This window comes from Heloderma suspectum, chromosome 8 (assembly GCF_057233095.1).
Source record: "Heloderma suspectum isolate Gila_16-S chromosome 8, 16-S_ref, whole genome shotgun sequence".
Taxonomy (NCBI): Eukaryota; Metazoa; Chordata; class Lepidosauria; order Squamata; family Helodermatidae; genus Heloderma; species Heloderma suspectum.
The window spans coordinates 20078542-20102863 of NC_139465.1; the positions used below are offsets into that span (position 1 = coordinate 20078542).

General features: G+C 45.6%; 1 protein-coding gene across 1 annotated transcript in view; it reads left to right on the forward strand.

The window, feature by feature from the left end:
• VSTM2B (V-set and transmembrane domain containing 2B) overlaps window positions 1–24322 on the forward strand; it is a 62296-nt gene that overhangs the window by 9024 nt on the left and 28950 nt on the right. The window contains exon 4 of the mRNA XM_084813054.1: window positions 12354–12819. Within this exon, the coding sequence (XP_084669180.1) occupies window positions 12354–12819 (466 nt within the window). The remainder of the gene's footprint in view (window positions 1–12353; window positions 12820–24322) is intronic.

Below are 24322 nucleotides of genomic sequence, written 5' to 3' on the forward strand. Positions count from 1 at the left end.
CTTTCTGTCAAGGGCTCCTTGGAGGTCTCTCTCTGTCTAAACCAGTAGCCAAGTCCAGACACAGACAAAGGAATTCCTTTCAAAGCTTTATTCTTCTTTTACAACTTAACAACTATACCGATTGCAACTAGATCTGAGCAGCACAGTACCTATGCCCTAAGTTGGAACAGTTGGCCCCCGTTTGAAAGGGAATTACTGGCAGACCCCTGAACTTAAGGACTAGGGTGAGTCCCTCCCCTTTTCCCTTGGAGCCTCTGGGCGAAGCCGTTGTTTGCGCGCCAACCTGGCACTTCGCCTCCTTTCCGCACCCTCCATCTGGCGCCGCTCTCTGCGTCTGCGTTGCGCATCCACCAAGTCTGCTATCTGTGCCTGGTCACTCCCTGGACAGCTATCTAAGCTAGGAATGCTGGTGGGAGGAATCTCCATCAGCTGTTGGACATGGGAAAGAGGAGTGTGCTCCTCTCCCAGGAGCGACTGCTCTTCCTCAGAAACAGAACTACTCTGGGATTCTATGGGCTCAGTGTCCACCCTGACACTTTCAAGAGAATGGAGTAAAGCTTTTCCTAGACTGTACCACTTCAGGGCGCTGATAGGGATTCTTGAGGTTCCAGTGGGATTCAGTTGGGATTGGGATTCAGTTGGGATTGGGATTGGGATTCAGTTGGGATTCAGTTGGGAATCCAGTTGGGATTCCACAAATCCCAACAGCCCTCACAGGGCTCCGCTGAATCTTTTTGTTGTGCAAGTGGTTGCACATTATGCTTGTGCAAGCAGTTGTCCAACCAGTTACACAACTGGTTGCACAACAGATTGCACAACGTGTTGCACAAGAGTTGTGTGCAACTGGCCGCACAACAGATTGCACAAGCATAATGCACCACTGTTTGCGCAATTTCACTTTCACAAGCATGACTTTAGTTGGATTCTTCTCTTGCACATAGTTCAGAACCTAGTTTCTGCTAGCACAACATCATTTGCACTAATGGAATGACACAGTGGGATACTGCCCACAGGTCTGAATGAAAAAGCCTCCTTCCTTAATGGAAAAAAATACCTCCTTTTGGGGGGCAGGGGGAGCCTTCATGGCCCATATATGAGAGAAAGGCTCACTTAGGTTTTCTATTTTTGTATAGGGGCATTTTTCATGGCAAAACTTGCCAATATGCCATCCCCAACCTACAGCCCAAAGTGGCACAGTCTAGGAGAAGCTGTACCACTTCCTTTAGATTTAAGATTTATTTGTCATCCCTGTACCCCAAGGAACCCAAGGACCTACAGGTTGAAGAGGGAAACTTCAATGAAGAATTCTCCTGGGCGGGTGGGGGGAGTGCCATGACAGCTAACTTGGTGTAAAACCAATATTAAATTTGCCATGTAGATATATCCATACGTAAGAGATTAAGGAATCTTCCAAAACTGGTTTCTCCTCTCGCAAAATGAGGCAATGTATCTTCTTTTCCTCCTGCTATGTGGGGGCATTTGCATGTGTGTATGTGTGCGTGTATGTGTGTTAGGGATGTCAGAGAAATCCACAACAGATTCAAATGAGTACAGATTTCTATGAATCCAACCTGCAGATGCCACCACAGACTGGCTTTTTTCCAAGCCACATGGATTCCACAGACTTGTGCAATGATTTGGGGGGGGGGGATTTGCAGAAATGTGCAAGTGCATGCTTGCACCAATGCACATTTCTGCAAGTCCTGGGCCCAATGCTTTTCAACATTTTTATTAATGACTTGGACGAGGAGGTGCAGGGAATGCTGATCAAATCTGCAGATGACACAAAATTGGGCGGGATAGCTAATACCTTGGAAGACAGAAACAGAATTCAAAGTGATCTTGATAGGTTAGAGCACTGAGCAGAAAACAACAGAATGAAATTTAATAGGGATAAATGCCAAGTTCTGCACCTAGGAAAAAGAAACCAAATGCACAGTTACAAGATGGGGGATACTTGGCTCAACAATACTACAAGCAAGAAGGATCTTGGAATTGTTGTCGATCACAAGCTGAATATGAGTGAACAATGTGATGTGGCTGCAAAAAAGGCAAATGCTCTTTTGCGTTCCATTAACAGAAGTATAGCTTCCAAATCATGTGAAGTACTAGTTCCCCTCTACTCAACACTGGTTAGACCTTATCTTGAGTACTGTGTCCAGTTCTGGATGTCACACTTTAAGAAGGATGCAGACAAACTGGAGAGGGTTCAGAGGAGGGCTCTCTGATGATCAGGGGACTGGAGACAAAGCCCTCTGAGGAGAGACTGAAAGAACCAGGCATGTTTAGCCTTGAGAAGACTGAGGGGAAAGATAATAGCGCTCTTCAAGTACTTGAAAGGTTGTCACAGAGATGAAGGTCAGGATCTCTTCTCAATCATCCCAGAGTGTAGGACATGGAATAATGTGCTCAAGTTATAGGAAGCCAGATTCCGGCTGAACATCAGGAAAAACTTCCTGACTGTTAGAGCAATACGACAATGGAACCAATTACCTAAGGAGGTGGTGAGCTCTCCCACACTGGAGGCATTCAAGATGAAGCTGGACAGCCATCTGTCAGGAATGCTTTGACTTAGATCCCTGCACTGAGCAGGGTGTTGGACTCAATGGTCTTATTGTTGTTCAGTCGTTCAGTCGTATCCGACTCTTCGTGACCCCATGGACCATAGCACGCCAGGCATTCCTGTCCTGCGCTCTCTCCCGGAGCGTGCTCAAGTTCATATTCATTGCATCCATGATGCTATCTAGCCATCTCATCCTCTGCCGTCCCCTTCTCCTTTTGCCTTCAGTCTTTCCCAGCATCAGGGTCTTTTCCAGAGAGTTTTCTCTTCGCATTAGGTGGCCAAAATATTTGAGCTTCAGCTTCAGGATCTGTCCTTCCAATGAGCACTCAAGGTTGAGTTCCTTTAGGATGGACTGATTTGACCTCCTTGCAGTCCAGGGGACTCATAAGAGTCTTCTCCAGCACCACAGTTCAAAAGCATCAATTCTTCGGCGCTCAGCCTTCCTTATAGTCCAGCTCTCACAGCCATACATAACTACTGGGAAAACCATAGCTTTGATTAGATGGACCTTTGTCGGCAAGGTGATGTCTCTGCTTCTTACTATGCTGTCTAGGTTTGCCATAGCTTTCCTCCCAAGGAGCAAGCGTCTTTTAATTTCATGGCTACTGTCACCATCTGCGGTGATCTTGGAGCCCAAGAAAGTAAAATCTGTCACTGCTTCCATTTCTTCCCCTTCTATATGCCAGGAAGTGATGGGGCCAGATGCCATGATCTTAGTTTTTTTAATGTTGAGTTTCAAACCAGCTTTTGCACTCTCCTCTTTCACCCTCAACAAGAGGCTCTTGAGATCCTCTTCACTTTCTGCCATTAGGGTGGTATCGTCTGCATATCGGAGGTTGTTGATAATTCTCCCAGCAATCTTAATTCCGACCTGTGATTCATCCAACCCGGCGTTTCTCATGATGTACTCTGCATATAAGTTAAATAAGCAGGGTGACAATATGCAGCCTTGTCATACTCCTTTCCCAATTTTGAACCACTCGGTTGTTCCATGTCTGGTTCTTACTGTTGCTTCTTGACCGGCGTACAGGTTTCTCAGGAGACAGGTAAGGTGGTCTGGTACTCCCATCACTTTAAGAATTTGCCACAGTTTGTTGTGATCCACACAATCAAAGGCTTTAATGTAGTCAATGAAGCAGAAATAGACATTTTTCTGGAATTCTCTTGCTTTCTCCATGATCCAGCAAATGTTGGCGATTTGATCTCTAGTTCCTCTGCCTCTTCGAAACCCAGCTTGTACTTCCGGTAGTTCTCAGTTCGCATACTGCTGAAGCCTAGCTTGTAGGATTTTGAGCATCACCTTGCTGGCATGTGAAATGAGCGCAATTGTGTGGTAGTTTGAACACTCTTTGGCGTTGCCCTGGAATGTAAACTGACCTTTTCCAGTCTTGCAGCCATTGTTGAGTGTTCCAAATTTGTTGGCATACTGAATGCAGCACTTTAACAGCATCATCTTTTAGGATTTTAAATAGCTCAGCTGGAAGACTGTCATCTCCGCTAGCTTTGTTGTTACTAATGCTTCCTAAGGCCCACTTGACTTCACTCTCGAGGATGTCCGGCTCAAGTTCAGTGACCGCACTATCATGGCTATCAGGGACATTCAGATCTTTCCTGTATAGTTCTTCTGTGTATTCTTGCCACCTCTTCTTAATCTCATCTGCTTCTGTTAGGTCCCTGCCTTCTTTGTCCTTAATCATGCCCGTCTTTGCACAAAACGTTCCCTTGAGATCTCCGATTTTCTTGAAGAGATCTCTAGTCTTTCCCATTCTGTTGTTTTCCTCGATTTCTTTGCATTGTTCATTTAAGAAGGCCTTCTTGTCTCTCTTTGCTATTCTCTGGAACTCTGCATTCAGTTGGATATATCTTCCCCTTTCTCCCCTGCTTTTTGCTTCCCTTCTTTCCTCAGCTACTTGGAAAGCCTCATCAGACAGCCACTTGGCTTTCCTGCATTTCTTTTTCTTTGGGATGGATTGAGTTGCTGCGTCCTGAACGATGTTACGGACCTCCGTCCATAGTTCCTCAGGCACTCTGTCTATCAGGTCTAATCCCTGAAATCTATTCATCACCTCCACTGTATATTCATAAGGGATATGATTTAGGTCATACCTGAATGGTTTAGTGGTTTTCCCTACGTTCTTCAATTTAAGCCAAAATTTTGCAACAAGAAGCTCATGATCTGAGCCACAGTCAGCTCCAGGTCTTGTTTTTACTGACTGTATAGAGCTTCTCCATCTTTGGCTGCAAAGGACATAATCAATCTGATTTCGATATTGACCATCTGGTGATGTCCATGTGTAGAGTCACCTCTTGTGCTGTTGGAAAAGAGTGTTTGCTATGATCAGCGTGTTCTCTTGGCAAAACTCTATTAGCTTTTGTCCTGCTTCATTTTGTACACCAAAGCCATGCCTGCCTGTTATCCCGGTGATTTCGTGACTTCCTACTTTAGCATTCCAATCCCCTATGGTGAAGAGGGCATCTTTTTTTGGTGTTAGTTCTAGAAGGTGTTGTAGGTCTTCATAGAACCGATCAACCGCAGCTTCTTCGGCATCAGTGGTTGGGGCATAGACTTGAATTACTGTGATGTTGAATGGTTTGCCATGGATTTGTACTGAGATCATTCTATCGTTTTTAAGATTGTACCCCAGTACTGCTTTTCCCACCCTTTTGTTGACTATGAGTGCTACTCCATTTCTTCTAAGGGATTCTTGCCCACAGTAGTAGATATGATGGTCACCTGAATTAAATTCGCCCATGCCTGTCCATTTTAGTTCGCTGATTCCCAAGATGTCGATGTTCAGTCTTGCCATCTCATGTCTGACCACCTCCAGCTTACCTTGATTCATTGATCTGACATTCCAGGTTCCTAAACAATATTGTTCTTTACAGCATTGGATTTTCTTTTCACCACCAGACACATCCACAGTTGAGTGTCCTTTCAGCTTTGGCCCAGCCACTCTTTCACTCTTTCTGGCGCTACTTGGAAATACCCTCTGCTCTTCCCCAGTAGTATATTAGACACCTTCCGACCTGAGGGGCTCATCTTCCGGCATCATCTCTTTTAGCCTTGTGATACGTTCCATGGGGTTTTCTTGGCAAGAATACTGGAGTGGGTTGCCATTTCCTTCTCCAGTGGACCACATTTTGTCAGAACTCTCTGCCATGACCTGTCCGTCTTGGGTGGCCCTGCACGGCATAGCTTATGGCTTCACTGAGTTAAGCAAGCCCCTTTGCCACAACAAGGTAGTGATCCATGAAGGGGCAATGGTCTTATAGGCCCCTTCCAACCCTACTATTCTATGATTCGAAGTGCGAATTAGTGGAAATTTTCATTTGCAAACAGGAACGAAATCCTCATACAGCCTTTTTACAAAATCTGATTCCATTAATGAGCAGACAACAGAATGAAAGATGCCTGGCCTTCCGTAAAATGCAGGTGGAACTGATTTAACAAAATCCACACATCCCTTGTGTGTGTTTTGTCTTTTGGTTGATTGTATCTTAGACTTCGGGAGCAAATCATTCTTTTACCCACCTCCATCAAGCTTGTTTAAATGAGATCGTAAGGGCATGGTTGCTGTCGATCTGAAGCAAGCAACATGTTGTTGGTTTCTTCATTAGTCATATGCTGGTGAGCTTGTATGGAACATTTGAGTCTTGCTGGGTAAAGAAAGCAAAACCAGTTTTGCAATGCCAGGTAGCCCTTAAAATGACAGGCATGTTGCAGTCCTAGTATCAACGACCTTCATTTCTGGAAAAGAAAAGGAATAACAAAACTAGAATGCAGGGAGCATTAGGAGACCTCGCATGTGTGTGTGTGGGAATATGTGCGCGTGCATGTTTAAGAATATGGGCATAACTGAGATCAAAGTGCCAGATCTGAGAATGGTATGGATTATTTGGGACTGCATTTCAGAAGCAGTTGTCATAGGTTGCATTTCAGAAAGAAAAAAGAAAGGGCGAGAAATATATTTGTCAATGTTGCATCCATTTTTGGAAGGGGGTTGGAATTGCTCATGGCAAGGAGATGATTTTCAATTTGGGGGGACCAGATATCTCTCTCCCACCCCTTTTTCTATCTCCCAAGAAGGTGTGATGTTTGCAGACTGAGATTTTTGGAGTCCTTTGTAGAGGACGGAATATAGAAGCTGTGGGTGGTTGTGGTTGTTGTTCTTGTTTTGGTCTGGGGGGAGGGGACAGTGGAGAGCTGCATTTATTTGGGGGAAGGAGAAATGGGGAATGAGTGCCAGGATGCTGCTGGATGCATTTATTTCTGCAAGGGGATGAGGGCAGGATTAGACTGGCCCAGCACATTGGGGTCAGTTTTGGACAGACGCTAAATTTTAAATGCATTATTGCTGGAAGGAGCGATGGTCAGGATTAGTGGCTGGCTGTTGACTGCAGCAGAGAGATGCATTTAATTAAGGGAAGAAGGAAATGGAATTAATGCCAGCATTTGATTTTGGATGAGTGACCCAGTGCTTGGAAGTATTCATGGGGGTGAGGGGAGAGATGGAAATGGCCAGAAGCAATGACTAGCAGCATTGGAATATTTAACTTCTAGGAGGAAGACGGATTGGATTTTGAAGACAGAGGGAAAGAGCACCACCAAAAGGAATTTTATATTCAGTTTAGGGCAGAGCTGAGGAATGATTTGGGTTTTCAAGGAGTTAGTCCAGGAACTGGGTGCTACCATCAAAGCACAGATGAACAATGGTGCCTAATCGCTACAGAGAGAGGAGGCAGGATTGAAACTCTTTGACAAGCCACTTGTTCTCTCTTGGAAGTCCTGACCTGTAATCCCTCATGTGTGTGAGGAGTGTCAGTGGTCCTATAAGGGAAAGATAGCCTGCACATGCTCAAGGGTACTCTTACTTAACGCATTACAGTGCATATTCAATATGTCTCTTATGCTGAAAACTGGTTCCAGGACTGCAGTTTGGTTAGTTGCAACTCCAAATTAAGCTCTGGTTTAACCTACGAAGCCCTCTCTGGCTTATCATCTAATCACCTTCCACTTCTTCCCTATACACCTGAATGGGCATTAGTATCAAGGACAGTGCTTTTGCTATCAGTTCCAGCATTTCATCTCCAGAGAGCTGGGGGGAGGCCTTTTCCAATTGAAGGCTGACATCTCTGAAGCTGCCCCCCACCCCGGTTTAAGTTGTGCACCTGGTCCAAAACTGAGGAGCAGATATTTATTTTGGAGTGAAGATGGAAGACTTGAGTTTTAGGGATATACATCTAGCAGGGGTGGTAGGGCTTCTGCAGAGATTCACTTTGGGGGCAAATCATATAGTAGACACTTGTGCTACCAAACTGGATTGCATGTGCAAAAGACCAGTTCAAGTTGTAGCATGACAGAGAAGTAGTGTCTAGACCAGGGGTAGGCAGAAGGTAGATATCCAGATGTTTTGGACTTGAACCCCCAGAAGCCCCTGCTAGCATGGCCAATGGTCAGGAATGCTGGGAGTTGAGTCCAAAACATCTGGAGATCTACTGCCTGCCTACCACAGGTCTAAAAGGCCCTGGATGCAAAAATTCTGCTAATCTCCACAGCCACTCTCATGGGACATTTGTACCACATTTTCAATTGTACTGATTATGTGACTGCAACGATTGCATTGAAATTTGAGATTTGCATGAAGGACTTACCCTACCACTCTGCAAAATGGAAGGGGCTAGAACAGATAGCTGGAAGGATGCTTGTATTGTGAATGCATTGCACAACTGAATCTACTGTGCAAGGCAGCAGATTACCCTGCTACTTTACCCTTGTGGCCAAAGTAATGTGTGATCAATAGGTGTTGACCTTTGATACACTGAGGGACATTTTAATCACAAGATACTTGTTGAGAGTGCTTAATTGCATTACTCCATAAAACCTGCCATAGATTTGGTTGCAGGCAAGAACTTGTAACTAAGAGGAAGCTCTGGAAATCATGCTGGGTAACTTTGACATCCCCACCATCTCAGGAGCAAAAAACATTAGGACAAACATATTGTGGGAATCTGTCCAGAAACACAACATATGGATGAGAGAGATGTTCTCTTTCTATTGGTTTTGCAGTAGGAGATCTGCAGGTTTGTTTCCTGTCATTTGTTTTGGAGGGCAGATCAAAGAACATAGTATAAGGCAGCTTCCTTATGTTCCTATGTATGAGTCAGACCATGGTTCCATCTAGCCCAGTATTGTCAACACTGACTGGCAGCAGCTCTCCAGGGTTTCAGCAGGGATTTTTCCTAGCCCTACCTGGAGATGCCAAGGATCGAATTTGGGACCTTCTGTATGCAAAGCAGGTGCTCTGCCACTGATCCACTCACCCAGGCCAACTACAGACTCAACCATTGCTCGCCACATGGCTCAGTGGTAGACCCCGGCTTTGCACACAGAAGGTGCCAGGTTCAATCCATGGCATCTCTAGTTAAAAGAAATAAAAAGGATCAGGTGGTGGGTGACATGAAGGACTCTGGCTTAAGACCTTGTAAAACTGCTCTTGGTCAGGATAGTTTGCTAGATCAAAGGCATTGAACCTCTTTCAGCCCAATGGCCAAATTCCAGTTTGGAGAAGTTCTCGGGGGCAGCATTCCAGTGGTGGGCAGAGCCAAAGGCAAACCAGGGCAGGGGCAAAAATGCCAGCATATTTTAGCTTAAAGCTCCTACTGCCAGTAAATAAGCCTTGGGAGAGGCAGTTCAACCTTTTGGAATAGGCACAGAACATGCACAAAAGGTGGGAAACCTCTGAAGTATTGGTGGTCGGGGGAAAGGGATGAAGCCAGGGAAGGAGGCATGACCGCCTGGGGAAATAGAACCATAATCAGAATACATCTTACTACGGTGCAGAAGGCTGTGACCTTGACATTCAAAATATGCTTGTTTGCATTTGTGTTTTTCCTCTGACTGCATTAACAATTTAACATCAAGCAACTTAGCTGCTGATTACCCTGAAACAAATCATTCCCCTTAGACAGGACAGATGTAAGTAATCCACACTAGCGCTTCAGGTTAACTGGAGAGCAGATTGGCCTGATGCTCGGTATTTAGGGCCGTCATTTCAAAGGCTGTTGCCCCATGTATGGTTACTTTGTAAGAGCACCTATATTTGTGGCCAGCTCACTGGTTTCCTTCATTACACTGGTTCTACACACCAAGCTGCTATTGCTATAACCATCAAATGGGTCAAAGCATCAGGCAAAGGTGCCCAAGGAAATAAACCCCTTTGCATATTAAAAAAAAAGAGGGGGGCTGCCCTGTGTGGAGAAGCCTCTAGGTGCAATGCTGTGTACAATTACCTGGGAGTAAACATCCCCAAATGTAGTGGGAGGGACTTATTTCTGCATAAACACAGAGGATTGTGGTGACTAACATCCATACCAGTGAATCAGTGTTGTTGTTTTAATGCAGAATGAAGTCAAGAGGTTGACTAATATGGTTTAGATTGCAATGCAATCTAAGCCATACTAGTGCTGTGCTGAATGGCTGGTTGTTTGACAGGAACACATGAAGATTTGGATGTTGGTGGCTTGGCATATCCATTGGCATAACAACAGTATACATGAAGCTATCATGTTTGCCATGCAAAGTGTTAGGCTGCCTATAGGGCAAGAGTATCTGTACCAGGACAGTAGTTAGTGGCTTACTGGTTGGAAGCAAGCTAGCAGTCTCAAGTCAGTAATGCAGCACTCTGGGCACACTGTGTGTGTGTGTGTGTGTGTGTGTGTGTAGTCTGGGGAGTGTATGTGTATGTGTGATTCAACAGTGATTGCAGAACTTGAAATCAAAGAATCATGCATGCATGCACACACAACCACACACACACACAGTTCTGATTCAACGTTTGAAGCTCCTACAGAGAAGGCAATGCTGTGTAGGAATTAGCATCACGCCCTTCAGTAGTTCATCATGTCTATAGAATTCACACCTGGTTTTTTTATTTTCTTGCTGGGAAATCAAGGCAGCTGTGCCACTTCCCACTATGTGTACATGCAAACAATTTTTTTTAAAAATGCACGTACACAAATGTCACATTTTACAATCTACACTGGATAATTCCCTCCTGGAATTTTATTTTTGACGTGCAAAGCATCTTTCGGTGGCCACGTGTGAGTGTGTATATGTTGTGTATGTGCATGTGAACAGCATAAGAACATAAGAAGAGCCATGCTGGATCAGACCAAGGTCGATCTAGTCCAACAATCTGTTTACAGTGGCATATACAGTGGCCTGTGGGCAGCTGGGTGGCCACACAGTGGCCACCCAGCTGCCCACAGGAAACCCACATGAGGACATGAGTGCAATAACACCCTCCCCACTCATGTTCTTCAGTAACTGATGTGTTCTTCATGTTCTTCAGCACACCACTCCTGATCCTGGGGGTAGCATATAGCCATCAGGACTAGAAACCATTGATAGCCTTCTCCTCCATGAATTTCTCCAGTCCCCTTTTAAAGCCACCCAAATTGGTGGCCATCACTACATCTTGTGGAAGTGAATTCCATAGTTTTTAACTATGTGCCGTGTGAAGAAGCACTCCCTTTCATCTGTCCTGAATCTCCCACCAGTCAGTTTCATGGGATGAGCCCAGGTCCTGGTATTACGAGAACGGGAGAAAAATGTCCCCAGCATGTGACTTGTGAATGATGGAGTTTCTCTCCTGGGTGCACTTTGCTTGAATTCTGTACAGCGCTTTGTCTGCCCATTGTCAAGTGCTGAATAAGTATTAAACTGCAATTAGGACTGTAGTACTAATCTGAATGGAGAGTATCAGGCTCCTAACCAGAAATGTTGAAAGGAGGGGACCCCATGGGGCAAGGAATAATTGCAGAACAACCGAAACAAAAACACAGGTGGCCTAAAATGTTGAGGCTGCAATCCTGTACAGATGTGCCTTGGAGTAAGTCCTGTTGAACTCAGTGAGACTTACTTCTGAGTAGACCTGCATAGGATTCCACTGTTAATTCTTTTAGTTCTTAACAGGGAATTAGATAAAATATAGTCCATCAGGGTGGTACAAAGTTACTTTTTCCCACAGACCCTCCTGTAGCTACAGCCCTAGGGCCTGTTTGTTCATTTAGAAATGTACGAATTGTGCTGTGGGGGGGGGGGGTGTGCATGTCCTCATCACGGTTAGAAATGTGCTACATTCAGTGAAAGGGGGTGGGGGGGCTCTGCTACATTCCTGCAGATGTTTGTACACTCAGGAGTCCTGGGATGCAAATGCTCTCTATTCAGCGAGGGGGGGGATTGGGGGTTACTGCATGCCTGCCTCCATAGGGAGAGTACACAGTTGTTCCCCGTGTATTTCAGGCTTCCTCAGACCATTAATCGGCCGGTTTCTGAGCATGTCTACTCAGAAGAAAATCCCACCGACTTCTATGGGACTTCCTCCCAGGAAAGTGTGTACAGGGTTTGCAGCCTCAACAGCCGAGGATGGTGGCTCCTATTTCAGTGGGGCAATGAATCTGCTCTGGGTTTCAGTCAGAACCCGTCAGAACTGAAGGAGCTCTCCGAGGCACTGGAGCCATTTTGGGGCGAGGGTTCAGCACCTGGGCTAACGCCTTTAGGGTTCGGACGGGGTCTGACTGAAACCCAGCGCGGATCCAGCGCCCCGCTGAAACTGCAACCACCGGTCTCCGCTGAGCTTCATTCTCGAATAGATCCATCAGCGTGGATCTTTCCCGAGCCTTGCAAGGAAAGCGCCCCCGCCTTCCCCATCGCCGGCCGCCCTGAAAAGCCCGCCTGGACGGCGAAAGGCCCTTCCCTGCCTCCCTTCCGCTCGCTCTCTCTTTGCAGACGGTCCGCGTCCAGGGCAACGACATCTCGCACCGGCTGCGGCTGTCGGGGGTGCGGCGGCAGGACGAGGGCGTCTACGAGTGCCGGGTGTCGGACTACAGCGACGAGGACACGCAGGAGCACAAGGCCCAGGCGCTGCTCCGCGTCCTGGCGCGCTTCTCGCCGCCCGACGTGCAGGCAGCCGAGGCCGTCTCGCACATCCAGAGCAGCGGGCCGCGCCGGAGCAGCCCGCCCGGACGAGCCACGGACGAGCCCGGCCTGGGAAGCAAGCGCCTCTTGCCGGCGCAGGGCGAAGCCGCCGCCGCCGCCGCCGCCGCCGCCTCTCCGGCAGCCTCCGTCCCCGCCGCCTCGTCGTCGTCGTCCTCTTCGTCCAGCACCACGACAGTGGCGGCCGCGGCGGCCGCGGCGTCGTCGGCCTCGCCTCCCCCCGGCAAGGCCACCATCCTCCGCCAGCAGCACGGATCAGGTAGGTGGAGGCGCAGCGACACCCGACGGGGCGCGGCGGGAAGCGCACGGAGCTGGCCGCGGTGCTGCAGCCGGGCCGGACGTGGCCGCGCAGCCCGACGTGGCTTTGCCAGAGAGTGACCCCTGGAGCAGGCCTGGAGCCGGGGACGGGACGGGAGGGGAGGGGAGGGGAGGGGAAGGGGAGGGGAGGGGAGGGGGACGGGGCTGCCCCCCTACATTTTCTCAGCCCCCCTACATTTTCTCAGCCCCCCTACATTTTCTCTGCCCCCCATTTTTTTTACAAACAATTTAAAAACAGTTTACAATGTTGTCTTCAAAAGGCCTGCAAACTAGAAGACCTGCCCCTCACTACTTTTTTTGCCCCCCCCCCAAAAAAAACACTTTTAGGCTGGCTACAGGCCTGCTCTGGAGGCTCGTGAGTTTAGCAGCTTTGCTGGTGAAATGGGTTACTCAACTGGGGCGTGGGGGGGGACACACGCGGGTGCCAATTTGGCAGTTTGGTTCAGGGTGCAAGCCTATTCATGTTTAGACCCAAAAAAAAAAGTTCTACAATTCCCAGTGCTGGCTGGGAAATGCTGGGAATGATAGGACTTTTTTCTGCATAGGATTGCACTTGTAGATTGTCCCCACCCTGACCCAGCACCCATTCATTTGTCCTGATCCTTTATCATGTTTAAAAGTTCCTTTTTGGTGGTTCACATGGCTATCATCAAAAACACCCTCCAACAGGGAAGAAAACTGTGTGTGTTTTCCTTCTTAGACTGCATCTTTTGGCTTGTGGGAAATTTGAATTTAGCCTCATATAACTGGAAAATATTCTAACAAAAGGTGGAAAATAATGATTTGGCATTTTCCCCTTATGCATATATTTTTGGTCATGTATATGAGCATTCTCTGTTTTGGAAAAACAAGCTTTTCTCCACTGTTTGATGTTGTGCTAAGATTTCCAATGTATTTTGGTGTGTTTCTCCTTCAATTATGTACTTAGGTTGTGAGTAGTGCAGTTTAAAAGCCCTTTCTTTGTCCTAGAGATAGTACGTCTTTATACTGAAGAGCTGAGAATAGCAACTGAGATTGTGAGCAGTTCAGTTCTTGCTCTCCATTCTACATTATGGGGCTGATATTATATGCCCATCTTACAAGGCTGTTCTAAATGATTGCAGGGGTAATTTATGTGAAGCATTTTCAGAATGCCAAAGCACAATATAGTGCTATGTAGTCGTATTAGTAGTCTCCTGCAATCTGTAGGAAGCAAAATGTTTTCTTATATAAGCTGTCATGACAGCTCCAAAGGGTTGTTCTGAAATAGAATTATGAGCATAGAGCTCAAGCTCACTGCAGATATTAGCAATGAGAAAACATTATCTGTGTCAGAGTAGGCAAATGTTTGGGGTTTTTTTCTGTTACGGGCCACATTACCTCCTAGGTAATCTGTCAAGGGCTGCATGTTGGTGGTGGGCACGGCCAAACCAAGCAGTGGGCTGGGCCAGAGCCAAAAATGGGTAGCTACCCCCTTCTGCCATCCTCCTCTTTCTCTCTCCTTCTTCCTTCCCCCCAGGCCACCGTGGAATGGACAGATAGCTCTTGTGAGAAGTCTGAACTGATCTCACACAGAAGGCTTTTGAAATTCCTCCAGGGACCTCCAGGGATGCTCACCCCTGATCTATAGGGATCTGTTTGAAATTGGCTGGGCTGTTTCTGTGATAAGGCAGGTTTTGTTTAACCCCCATCCCTGAACTGGCAGTCTTGCCAGATGTGATCAAGAGGGGGAAATAAAAGTTTGCTGGAGAATTCACAACAGCGGGAAAGGTAACAGGCATGAGAAAGTGGATGTTTTTACAACAGCTGGTTAGCTACCCTTGTAAACAGCTCTGTACGTAACAACGAAGCAGGAATGGCATCACTGGTTTAGGTGCTTTGAAGATCAAAATGGAGAATTGTAAATATCAAATATTTCTTGTCTGTTGATCATCCACATGAAAGCTGGTGTGATGTATTGGCTAGCAAGAGTGTAAGCTCTGAGCTAAGAAGTCCCTAACTATGAAAACTCACTCAGTGGCCTTGGGCAGGTAATTCCTCCCTTAGTCTCAGCCTCATCTGTGGAATGGAAATAACAATAGTGACCTGTTCTACAGTGTCATTTTAAGGATGCGTGGGATAATGTAAGCAAAGCTATATAATATGTTGTTGTTGTTGTTGTTGTTGTTGCGATAGACCCAACAAAATGAGAGAGAATGCTGTCTAAGCCATTTCATAATACAGGAGTTTCAACATTTTCTGAGTTCAGTCCTGGTCTACTTGTGGTTCCCAGGAAATGCTTAATGGAGCAGCATCTGGCATGCAGTGCTTAGAGGGTTACAGCCAGACATTGTCATAAACCATCATAACAACATTTAGTCATGCTTAATTCATGTCTCAGTCACCTTTTTCTCTACAAATATAGAGCAGGAGGTCATGTCTGACTATATCAAAGCTGGTATGTGATGCTGTTTCTGACAGCTGAGCAGACTCCAGTGGAAGGCATCACATCATCTATGGTGTGAAACTGCCCCGTCATCCATGGGAAAATATTGTATTTGCATCTTTTTGCCCTGCAGTTCCCATCAACAGGGTTCAGATCTTCTGAGTGTTTGCTGCTACAGCACAGAAGGACGGAAAAGCAGAAAATGTGTGCTTACTTGAGGAGGCAGCTGCTTTTCATTTCATGCCTTCCTCAGGAAGGAAGCAAGCTACTCACTGCGTGAGGGCAATTAGCAGGAGAAGCCTGTGCTGTGGGCTACCCCAGAGTATTTCACTGGATGCTGTTGGATTAGATCACATTTGGTTACCTGCAGCCCTTGGAGGCCTCCTATGCAGCATGCTGCAGGTGCCCACGCTGCCACCATTGTTACTCCTGAACTTTCTTCCCCTGCACCATGCCATAATTGGCACGATACAGAGGGCATGTGCTGATGCATGTGTGCACATGTGCACATGCATGCACATCCAGACATGAGTGTGTGCATGCACATGTGGCCCCTGTCCCATCACTACATGCAGCCCTTAGAGTCAAAATGCTCCCCCTTGGACTGGATGGAGTCTTGGTCTGATCCAGCAGGATTGTTCGTATGTTGTTATACAAAAGTACCAACTAATGTAAGAGTTTGGGGCTGCTATATATATTTTGTCCTGTGCCACCTGCACTGATCCTGCACTGATCCAGGCCTGCCTGTGGACTAGGTGGTTTGTAGGCATCAAGCATGGAGATTCATGCCTGATGACCCTTGGAAAACTTTCCATCCAAAAGTGCCCATGGCAGATGACAACCTGCATTTCATGCTAAGCAATGAAGGACAAGCAGTGGTTGAAAGGAGGAACCAAGCAAGGCCCTATGTTCCTTTGTGGCTTTCCAGCACCAAACTGTTGCCCACTTGCTGAGATCAGAGGCAAAACCACACTGAAGCCCAAGTTATCAAGGAGGTCTTAAAGAAGTACTGTAGTAGGTCGTAAAGCAGCACTTTCGTATCCTTTGATACATTTACTGGAACACATTGTGGCTCTTAATGGCACCTAGTAAGTGTAGGCTAACATGAGCATTCAGTGGGCTAGTAAAAGAAAATAATAATAATAATAATAATAATAATATCTCTCTTCCTGCCCTGCTGATTTATTTAGCCTTATGTGGACTGCCTGTGGGTTACATAGTGCATATGACCCAATGAAACTGCCAAATCAAATTGTAATAGGCACAGTGCCATGCTAACAGATGGGTATAAACATTTGCAGCTAAAAGAGCATGTCAGATATATCTCTTAGGGCAAGATCCCCTGCCCAGATAATCTAGTCTTATCTAATCTATCTATCACACTGTTCTATGTCTTGGGTGATTTTACATGTCAGTAAATAGAGGATACCTTGTTAACAAGTCATTTGAAGTCCGGATTAATTGTTGGGCAGAAAATGCCACAACCAATAATGGAGAGGCTATTTTGGGCCAAGAGTGAATCAACTTCGAGGGTACAACAGATAGAATCTTAAGTTCCAGTGTACTGTAATGGGGCCCAAGATATGTTTTGAAGGCACATGATGCACTAACCCTATTGCACATGATGCACTAACCCTGTGTCTGCTGCCTTGAGTTCCATCTTGGAATAATGGTGGGATATAAATGTAATAAACAAATACATGAACAATCAAAACTTGGAAGAGCCCAGGGTCAAATTCCTGCTCAGTCATGAAGCTCATTGGATGACTTTGATTGATTTGCTATTTTTCACTATCTCAGGGGGTGGTTGTTAAGGCATAATTGTGGGGGTGGGGACATGTCACCCCAAGTTCTTGGAAGAAAGGGTGGAATATATATAAGTAAATATTTATTGGAATCATAGAGTTGGAAGGGTCCTCCATAGATCTTCTAGTCCAATCCCCTGCTGATGCAGAAAATCCACTGCTACGGTATCCTTGATAGGTGGCCATCCAATCTCTGCTTTAAAATATCCAGCAAAACCATTGTATGGTCCCTGAAAGGGCATCCCAGGGACCATAGGATGGTGCGGATTCCCCCTGAGGTCATAGACACAACTACAACCTCTATAGGGAGTCTGAGCAGGGGATTTCCCAACTCCACCCCTACCAGCTGTTGCAACCATACAATACTGGCAAGAAGGAAGGCAAGGGGATGTGACGAAGAGAGGAGAGGGAAGGGAAGAGACTTCTATCCACAACTCTCTCCATCTCCCATCCTGCCCACAGGAATGTAAGTGACCTGTCTAGCTGAAAATTATTTTTAAGGTGGAACAAGAGGCAAAAATGGCCCCTGTCATTCCACCTGCCCTGCCTGGCTCTGGCTGGCAGGGCTTTGGATGAGCACAGGGCTCCAGTCTCAGAGCCCTCCATCTAATGAGCATCAAACTGGTAAGACTGTGCTCTAATGAAGAAGAGTCCACCATCTTCCAAGGCAGTCTGTTCCACTGTCAAACAGCTGTACCATCAGTGAGTTCTTCCTGATGTTTAGTCAAAATCTTGCCATTTGAACTTGTTGTTTCAGGCCCTGCCCTGTAGAGCAACAGATAACAAATGGGCTCTGTTATCTGTGTGACAGCCCTTCAAATATTTGAAGATAGCTGTCCAGGCTAAACATGCTCAGCTCCTTCAACCTTTGAGCCCAAGTTCATATGGAGCATATTGTATAGCCTTTGGCTTATTGCAGTCTCTCTGCTGAATCTACCTTGTGAAGATAAAATAATATGTCCTGTCCATTTTGTTGCTAAGGGAAGCGTTTAGGCTTTTGGCTCAGAGACAGCCTCTAGGTATTTATTAATTAATTTATTTGATTTATACCTTGCCTTTCTACCAAAAAAAAATGGCACTCAAGTCGGTTTACAAAAACAATGTAAAATGGATTAAAGCAATAAAACATTAAAATACAGTAAAAACATAATTACAGAATAAAAATAGCACCCAACCCACAGACCCTCTTACAAGCCAAAGGCCTTCTTGAAAAAAGCAGTCTTTGCCTGCCATTGGAAGGATAGCAGAGAGGGAGGAAACCTAGCCTCCCTTGGGAAGACGTTCCACGGCCTGGGAGCAGCCACCAAGAAGGCCTTCTTCTGCATCACCACCAAACACACCTTTGAAAGTGGTGGCCTCGAAAGAAGGGCCTCTCCAGAAGATCTTAAGGTCCAGGTAGGCTCGTATGGAAGAAGGTGGCCTTTCAGCTAGACTGGTCCTAAGCTGTATAGAGCTTTAGAGGTCATAACCAGCACTTTCAATTCTGCCCGGAATAAGACCGATAGCCAGTGAAGCTTCTGGAACAAGGGAGTCGCATGCTCCCTGTAACTGGCCCCAGTTAACTGTCTGGCCATAGCATTCTGGATCAGCCAAAGTTTCTGAACAGTTATCGAAGGCAGCCCAACACACAGTGCATTACAGTAGTCCAAACAGGAATTTTCTTCCACACCTATTGTTCTGTCAGCCATTCTGGATATTGGTATTACGTTATGATCAATCATTATAGGGTGAATTCACACCTTTAATGACCACAGAATGGTTTTCTGCTAGCACCTCTCAGGTTGGCCCCATCCTTTTTGGAAGTATTTGCCTTTCTTGTTTAGAGACAACCATCTGTGGCAACTCATCACCTGCTGGAATGTGAGGGTAGCTTCTCACATTATGCCTTGGGATGGGGATCAGGAAGTGTGAGTTCCTTTCATTTCCTGTTCATGGCTTTGTGCAAGAACCATCCGCTCAAAATTAGGGATGGACGCACTGTGTGAAACCCACTCCGTCTGTGTTTTGTGGATTGTAAGACACCTTTTGTTCTGTCGTCTACTCACAGACGGATGCAAATTTTTTTCGGCATGCAGAAAAATATGCAAGTAATTACATAAGAGCTTTCGTGATAATTTACATAATTTACCTATGTACATAACATTTAGCGTATTGTCCCCCATTCCGCTCAACTTTTTCTCAGCAGAAACTTGCGTATTTTCCTACTAATAAATATGCGTAAATTTCAGAAGAGTAAAAAAAAAATCCAAAATTCCATGGACCCCATATGGTCACTCTGCAGTGGATTCCACAGGTTGGATTCTTAGAAATCTGAGCTTATCTTAGTCTGTCTCAAATTTCTCCAGCATCCCCACTCAAAACTTCATTGATTGAATGTTTTAATGCACTTGCCTAAGACAGTTTTCATTATCTGGGTTGGACTCGATGGTATGATAGGCCCCTTCCAACCCTACTATTCTATGATTCTATGATCTATATCCCACCAAATTTTTATTACATTTTGTGGATTTCCAGGGAGGCACCATTGCTCAGTGACAGAGTATGTGTATGGCATACAGAAGGCTCACGATATCTCCAGTTAAAAATAAAAACTGGTCTAGAAAGAATTTAGAACTTTACAGGAGGGTCCACAGCTCAGTGGCAGAGCCCCTGCTTTGCATGCAGAAGGTCCCAGGTTCAATCCCTGGGATCTCCAGGTAGGGCTAGGAAGGAATCCTGCCCAAAACCCTGGAGAGCCATTGCCAATCAGTGTCAATAGTGGGCTAGATGGGCCAATGGTCTGACTCGGTATAAGGCCGCTTCTTCCTAGGTTCCTCCTGGGTTCCACATTAAAGCCTAACAAAATTTATTATGGAATAAACTTCCTTGGACATTGTCCACTTCATCAGATGCATGATAAAAGTCATACACACAGCAAAAAATGTCCTGCCTTTGAAAAGTTACCATGTCAAGGATAAGGTGTTTAACCTAACCTCCTTTGGGCACTAGTCATCTATGTGCAAGGGCTTCTTTAGGTGGTGAAGAATTTAAACAGGTGATCAACCCCCTGCATTCTGAAGTGGTACTACATGCTTTTGCTGAGTATGTAGAAGATTCACAGCCACCCACCGTTTTGGTTGCATTTGTGATGTAGTTTCATCGATCCATAACGATCCAGTTTCATCAAGACTTAAATTAGTGCTTCTGGGGCTGATTAAATTTCTCTGTGGAATTGGTGGTGCTGGGTGGTCTTGGCTTGGCTTTTCAGGAAGGTACATCCTGTCAAACATGTTGGTTGGCCAAGTGTATCCCCTCTCAATTTTTATTTTCTTTAGTGTATACCAGGAGTGGGAAAACTGTGGTCCTCCAGATGTTGTTGAACTCCAGCAAGCTCTCATAGTCCAACTCCCTTTAGTCCCAGTCAGCTTGGCCAGTAGTGAGGGATGATGGGAGTTACAGTCCAACAACAAAGATTGTTGAAAAGTCAAAGATTCCCCACCCCTGGGTCATAGAGTTTTAGAGTTATTTATTCATTTATTACATTCCTATCCCACCTTTCTTCCATTGTGGAACTCAAGGTGGCTACATGTGGTTCCCAGAGTGAACCACACTCCCAAAGTGTGATCTTTCTGCAGTATGGGGTGTGCTCTAGTTATTTCTTACATTTATATCCCACCTTTCTTCCAATGTGGAACTCGAGGTGGCTACATGTGGTTCCCAGAGTGTGATCTTTCTGGAGTATGGTGCATGCTTTATTTATTTATTTATTACATTTATATGCCACCTTTCTTCCATCACTGAACTCAAGGTGGCTCCATGTGGTTCCCAGGCAGTCTCCCCTCCAAGCACTGACCAGGCCCAGACCTGCTTAGCTTCAGCAAGGTGGCTGCCTCATGTGCTTTCAGACCATGCCTTGGGACCCACTGCTCCAACCTGCTGCTCAGTGCATGAAACTTGCAGCTACAGCATTCCTCACAGCTGGCCATCCAGGTTCTGCTTAAATATCTCTGGCAAAGGAGAGCCCACCACCTCAACAGAATTTTACTTCCTTAACTTTGCCAATTAAAACACAAAGAGGTGCAGTGCAATTTCATGATGTAAACCAGACCTGGGCCCCAGCACTTATGTGACCACTTATACTAAGGTATAAAACAGCAGAATGGATATTCAGCATCAGGGAAAATCAGCATAGGGTTCTTAAATGTCACTAGGTAATAAACATACAAAAGGTACTTCTTATTACAAACACATCACTAGCATTTTAAAAGCCAGGCCTATTAAGGACTCCCTTGGATCTCGGCAAGGTCAAATGAGGGGACAAGCTTTTCTTTTGTAATGTGGTGTTGATTAATTCCTAGACCAGAGAGTATAAACATGTCATTAGAATCTACAGGAAGAAAACAGATGACCAGTGGGGCCTTCTTGACTGGGAAAGTTGGTGGCAGATGGGGCTTGCATCTGGCAGTGCTTAATTCCTAAAATGGATGTCTCAGGGTTCCCCTTATAACCTGGACCCCCTGAGCAACTCCTTAAGGAACTCTTGCCTCCTTAAGAGTCCCACCTTCCTTCTTTTGCCTTCCCCTTCTCAATAATGTGGAGTTTTGGTTGTACACGTGGGGTGATTGACACATCAGACCATTGTGGGTGTTAACCACAACAGTTTACTGGTAAATTAAAGCTAGCAAATTACAACTAAAGGTATTTACAGAATAGAGCCAAGTTGACCCAGAAGGCATTAAAAGAAAATAGAGGTTGCAAAAACGCAAGTTCCTCCACCGTAGCTGCACTTAGACTTCTCTGGGCTGCTTTTTCCTGCTTTGGTGTTTCTGACTCTCCGGGTTTCCTCTCTCTGGTCTCCCTCTCACTGGCTCTCTCTTTCACTTTCTATCTGCTCCTTCCCCCAGACCAAAAGTACGGTTTCAGACCTATAGAAGTGCAACCTAACTCCGGAAAATGAAACCAACCAGGGAAATGAAACTACTCTTCTCAGGGTTACCCCCTCCCTGCAAAAAAGACCAAGGCCTCTAGGCCTGACTTTTTTCTTTTCCTTGCCTCTGTAGGCCTCAAACCTGCTGGGCATGTTTGTGAGTTCAAGGGTACCTGGAATATGCAGATTCTAATATGAACCAACCCAAAAAGAGAGTCTTGAGATACCATAAAGGATGATAGAATCATAGAATAGTAGGGTTGGAAGGGGCCTACAAGGCCATTGAGTCCAACCCCCTGCTCAATGCAGGAATCTAAGTCAAAGCATCCCTAACAGATGGCTGTCCAGCCTCGTCTTGAATGCCTCCAGTGTGGGAGAGCCCAACACCTCCCTAGGTAATTGGTTCTATTGTAGTATTGCTCTAACAGTCAAGATGGGTGTCAAACCTCTTTCATCCTGAGGGCCAACATTCAGTTTCAGATAAGCTCTTGGAGGCTGCATTCCACTGGTGGGCGGGACTGAAGGCAAACCAGGCAGGGCCAAAATGCCCCTATTACCAGCATATTTTAGCTTGCAGCTTTCACTGCCAGTAACTAAGCCTTAGGAGAGGCATTTCAACCCTTTAGAATGGAGGCAGGGAAAATGCCCCAAAGCCAGGAAGCCACCAAATGATCGGGGTCGGGGAAAAGGGCCAGAGTAACAGAAAATGACCATCTGGAGAACCCTGGAGGGAAGGCCAGATTTGGCCCGCAGGCCTTAGGTTCAATGCCCCGCAATCCTATGGGGATGGCCATAAGCCTCCGAACTTGGAGGCTTACAGCCATCCCATGCAGAGTGGGAGGAGCAGCAGAGGCAATCTTCGCCTCTGTGCTCCTCTCGCTCTGCATTTCAGCTACACAGGCTTTTTTGCCCATCTAGCTGAGGCACTGGGGAGGGGAAGGAGGCTGGAGAAGGCAGAGGATTCCTCAAAAGCTGGCCTCCCTAGTCCCCTCCTTGCCCATGGGAGCACCCTCTTTGCCTTCCCTCCGAAGTCACTTTGTCTCTGACCTTGGATCCAAGAATTCGCACTATCCTATGGCTACTATTTTCTGAACTTGGTTTTCCTGGCGTAGCCATTGCAGTCCATAGTGTTTATTAAAGCTTCAAGGCATAGGAAAGATTTAGTTCATTGGGTTCTGGCTTACACACTACTGAAAGATAATAATTAATATTGTGTTGCAATGTTTGATTTTGCCTATTTTGGATTAATCTGAAATGTTATTATGTTGGTATCAGTGTAATGAGATCCTATTATAATGATGTATTGGTATGCTTTTTTGTTGTTGTATTGCTGTTTTGTTAGCTGCTTTGGGCACTTTTTGTGGGAAAGCGGCATATAAATTAAATGATAATGATGAACCCAGACTCTGTCAAGGGACGATAGGATTGCTCTCTAATAGATTTATTGTGGCATACACTTTCATAGATTAGAGCTCTTCTAATCAGATGCACAGTGTTGTTCCCAGGTGGCAGGTTATATGTATATTTATATACATTACAGGAGAAGACCCCAAAAGGTACACTGAAGATAATTCATTACCAAATACATTTTTAGTAATTTAACTCTTCCTTGGGGGTGACTCTGATTCAGCTGTTTCAATGAGACACAAAAACATCTTGTTTTGAGAAGTATGGAAGATCATTTTGGTTTCTCCCTGAAATAATTCAACTAGCATTGCCCCTGAAGACTTAAAGTACTCAAAATGTATTGGGCAATTGATTATTATCTTCTGTGTATTTTTGTGGTCTCCTCTGTTTTTGTTCCTGTTATTTTCCTGCAAATACACACATACAAATACAGAAAAAATGTAGTGAGGCCATGAACCCACTTCACAGATGGAACATCTTGCATTTCATAGGCTTTGGGGCCCACTGTTGCTAGTTTTTATACCTGTTTAAACATAAACAGTGGATCCTGAAGATTATGAAATGCCTTCTAATACTGAAGTCAGATGGTGAGTACCAACAGGATTGTAGTCAAAGCAGGGCCACACACAAACAGAAAGGGAGGTATCAGCATGCTCAAGGAAACCCCAAGGTTTGCAGAAGTACACACACACACACACAAAAGCAAACCTAAGGGGACAAAACCCTACAAAAATCCATGAGGCTTGAGCATTCTCAATAGCCATGGAATGTTGCTTGTCATTTGGAAAAGAAAAGCATAAAAAAATGCTGGGGTGGGATAAAATAGAGTCTACTGGAGGAGGACATCATTGGCTGGAACCCTAAATAGAAGTACTACATACTGCAACACTTTGTTGCAGGTATCACTTGAAATCTCTGTGTG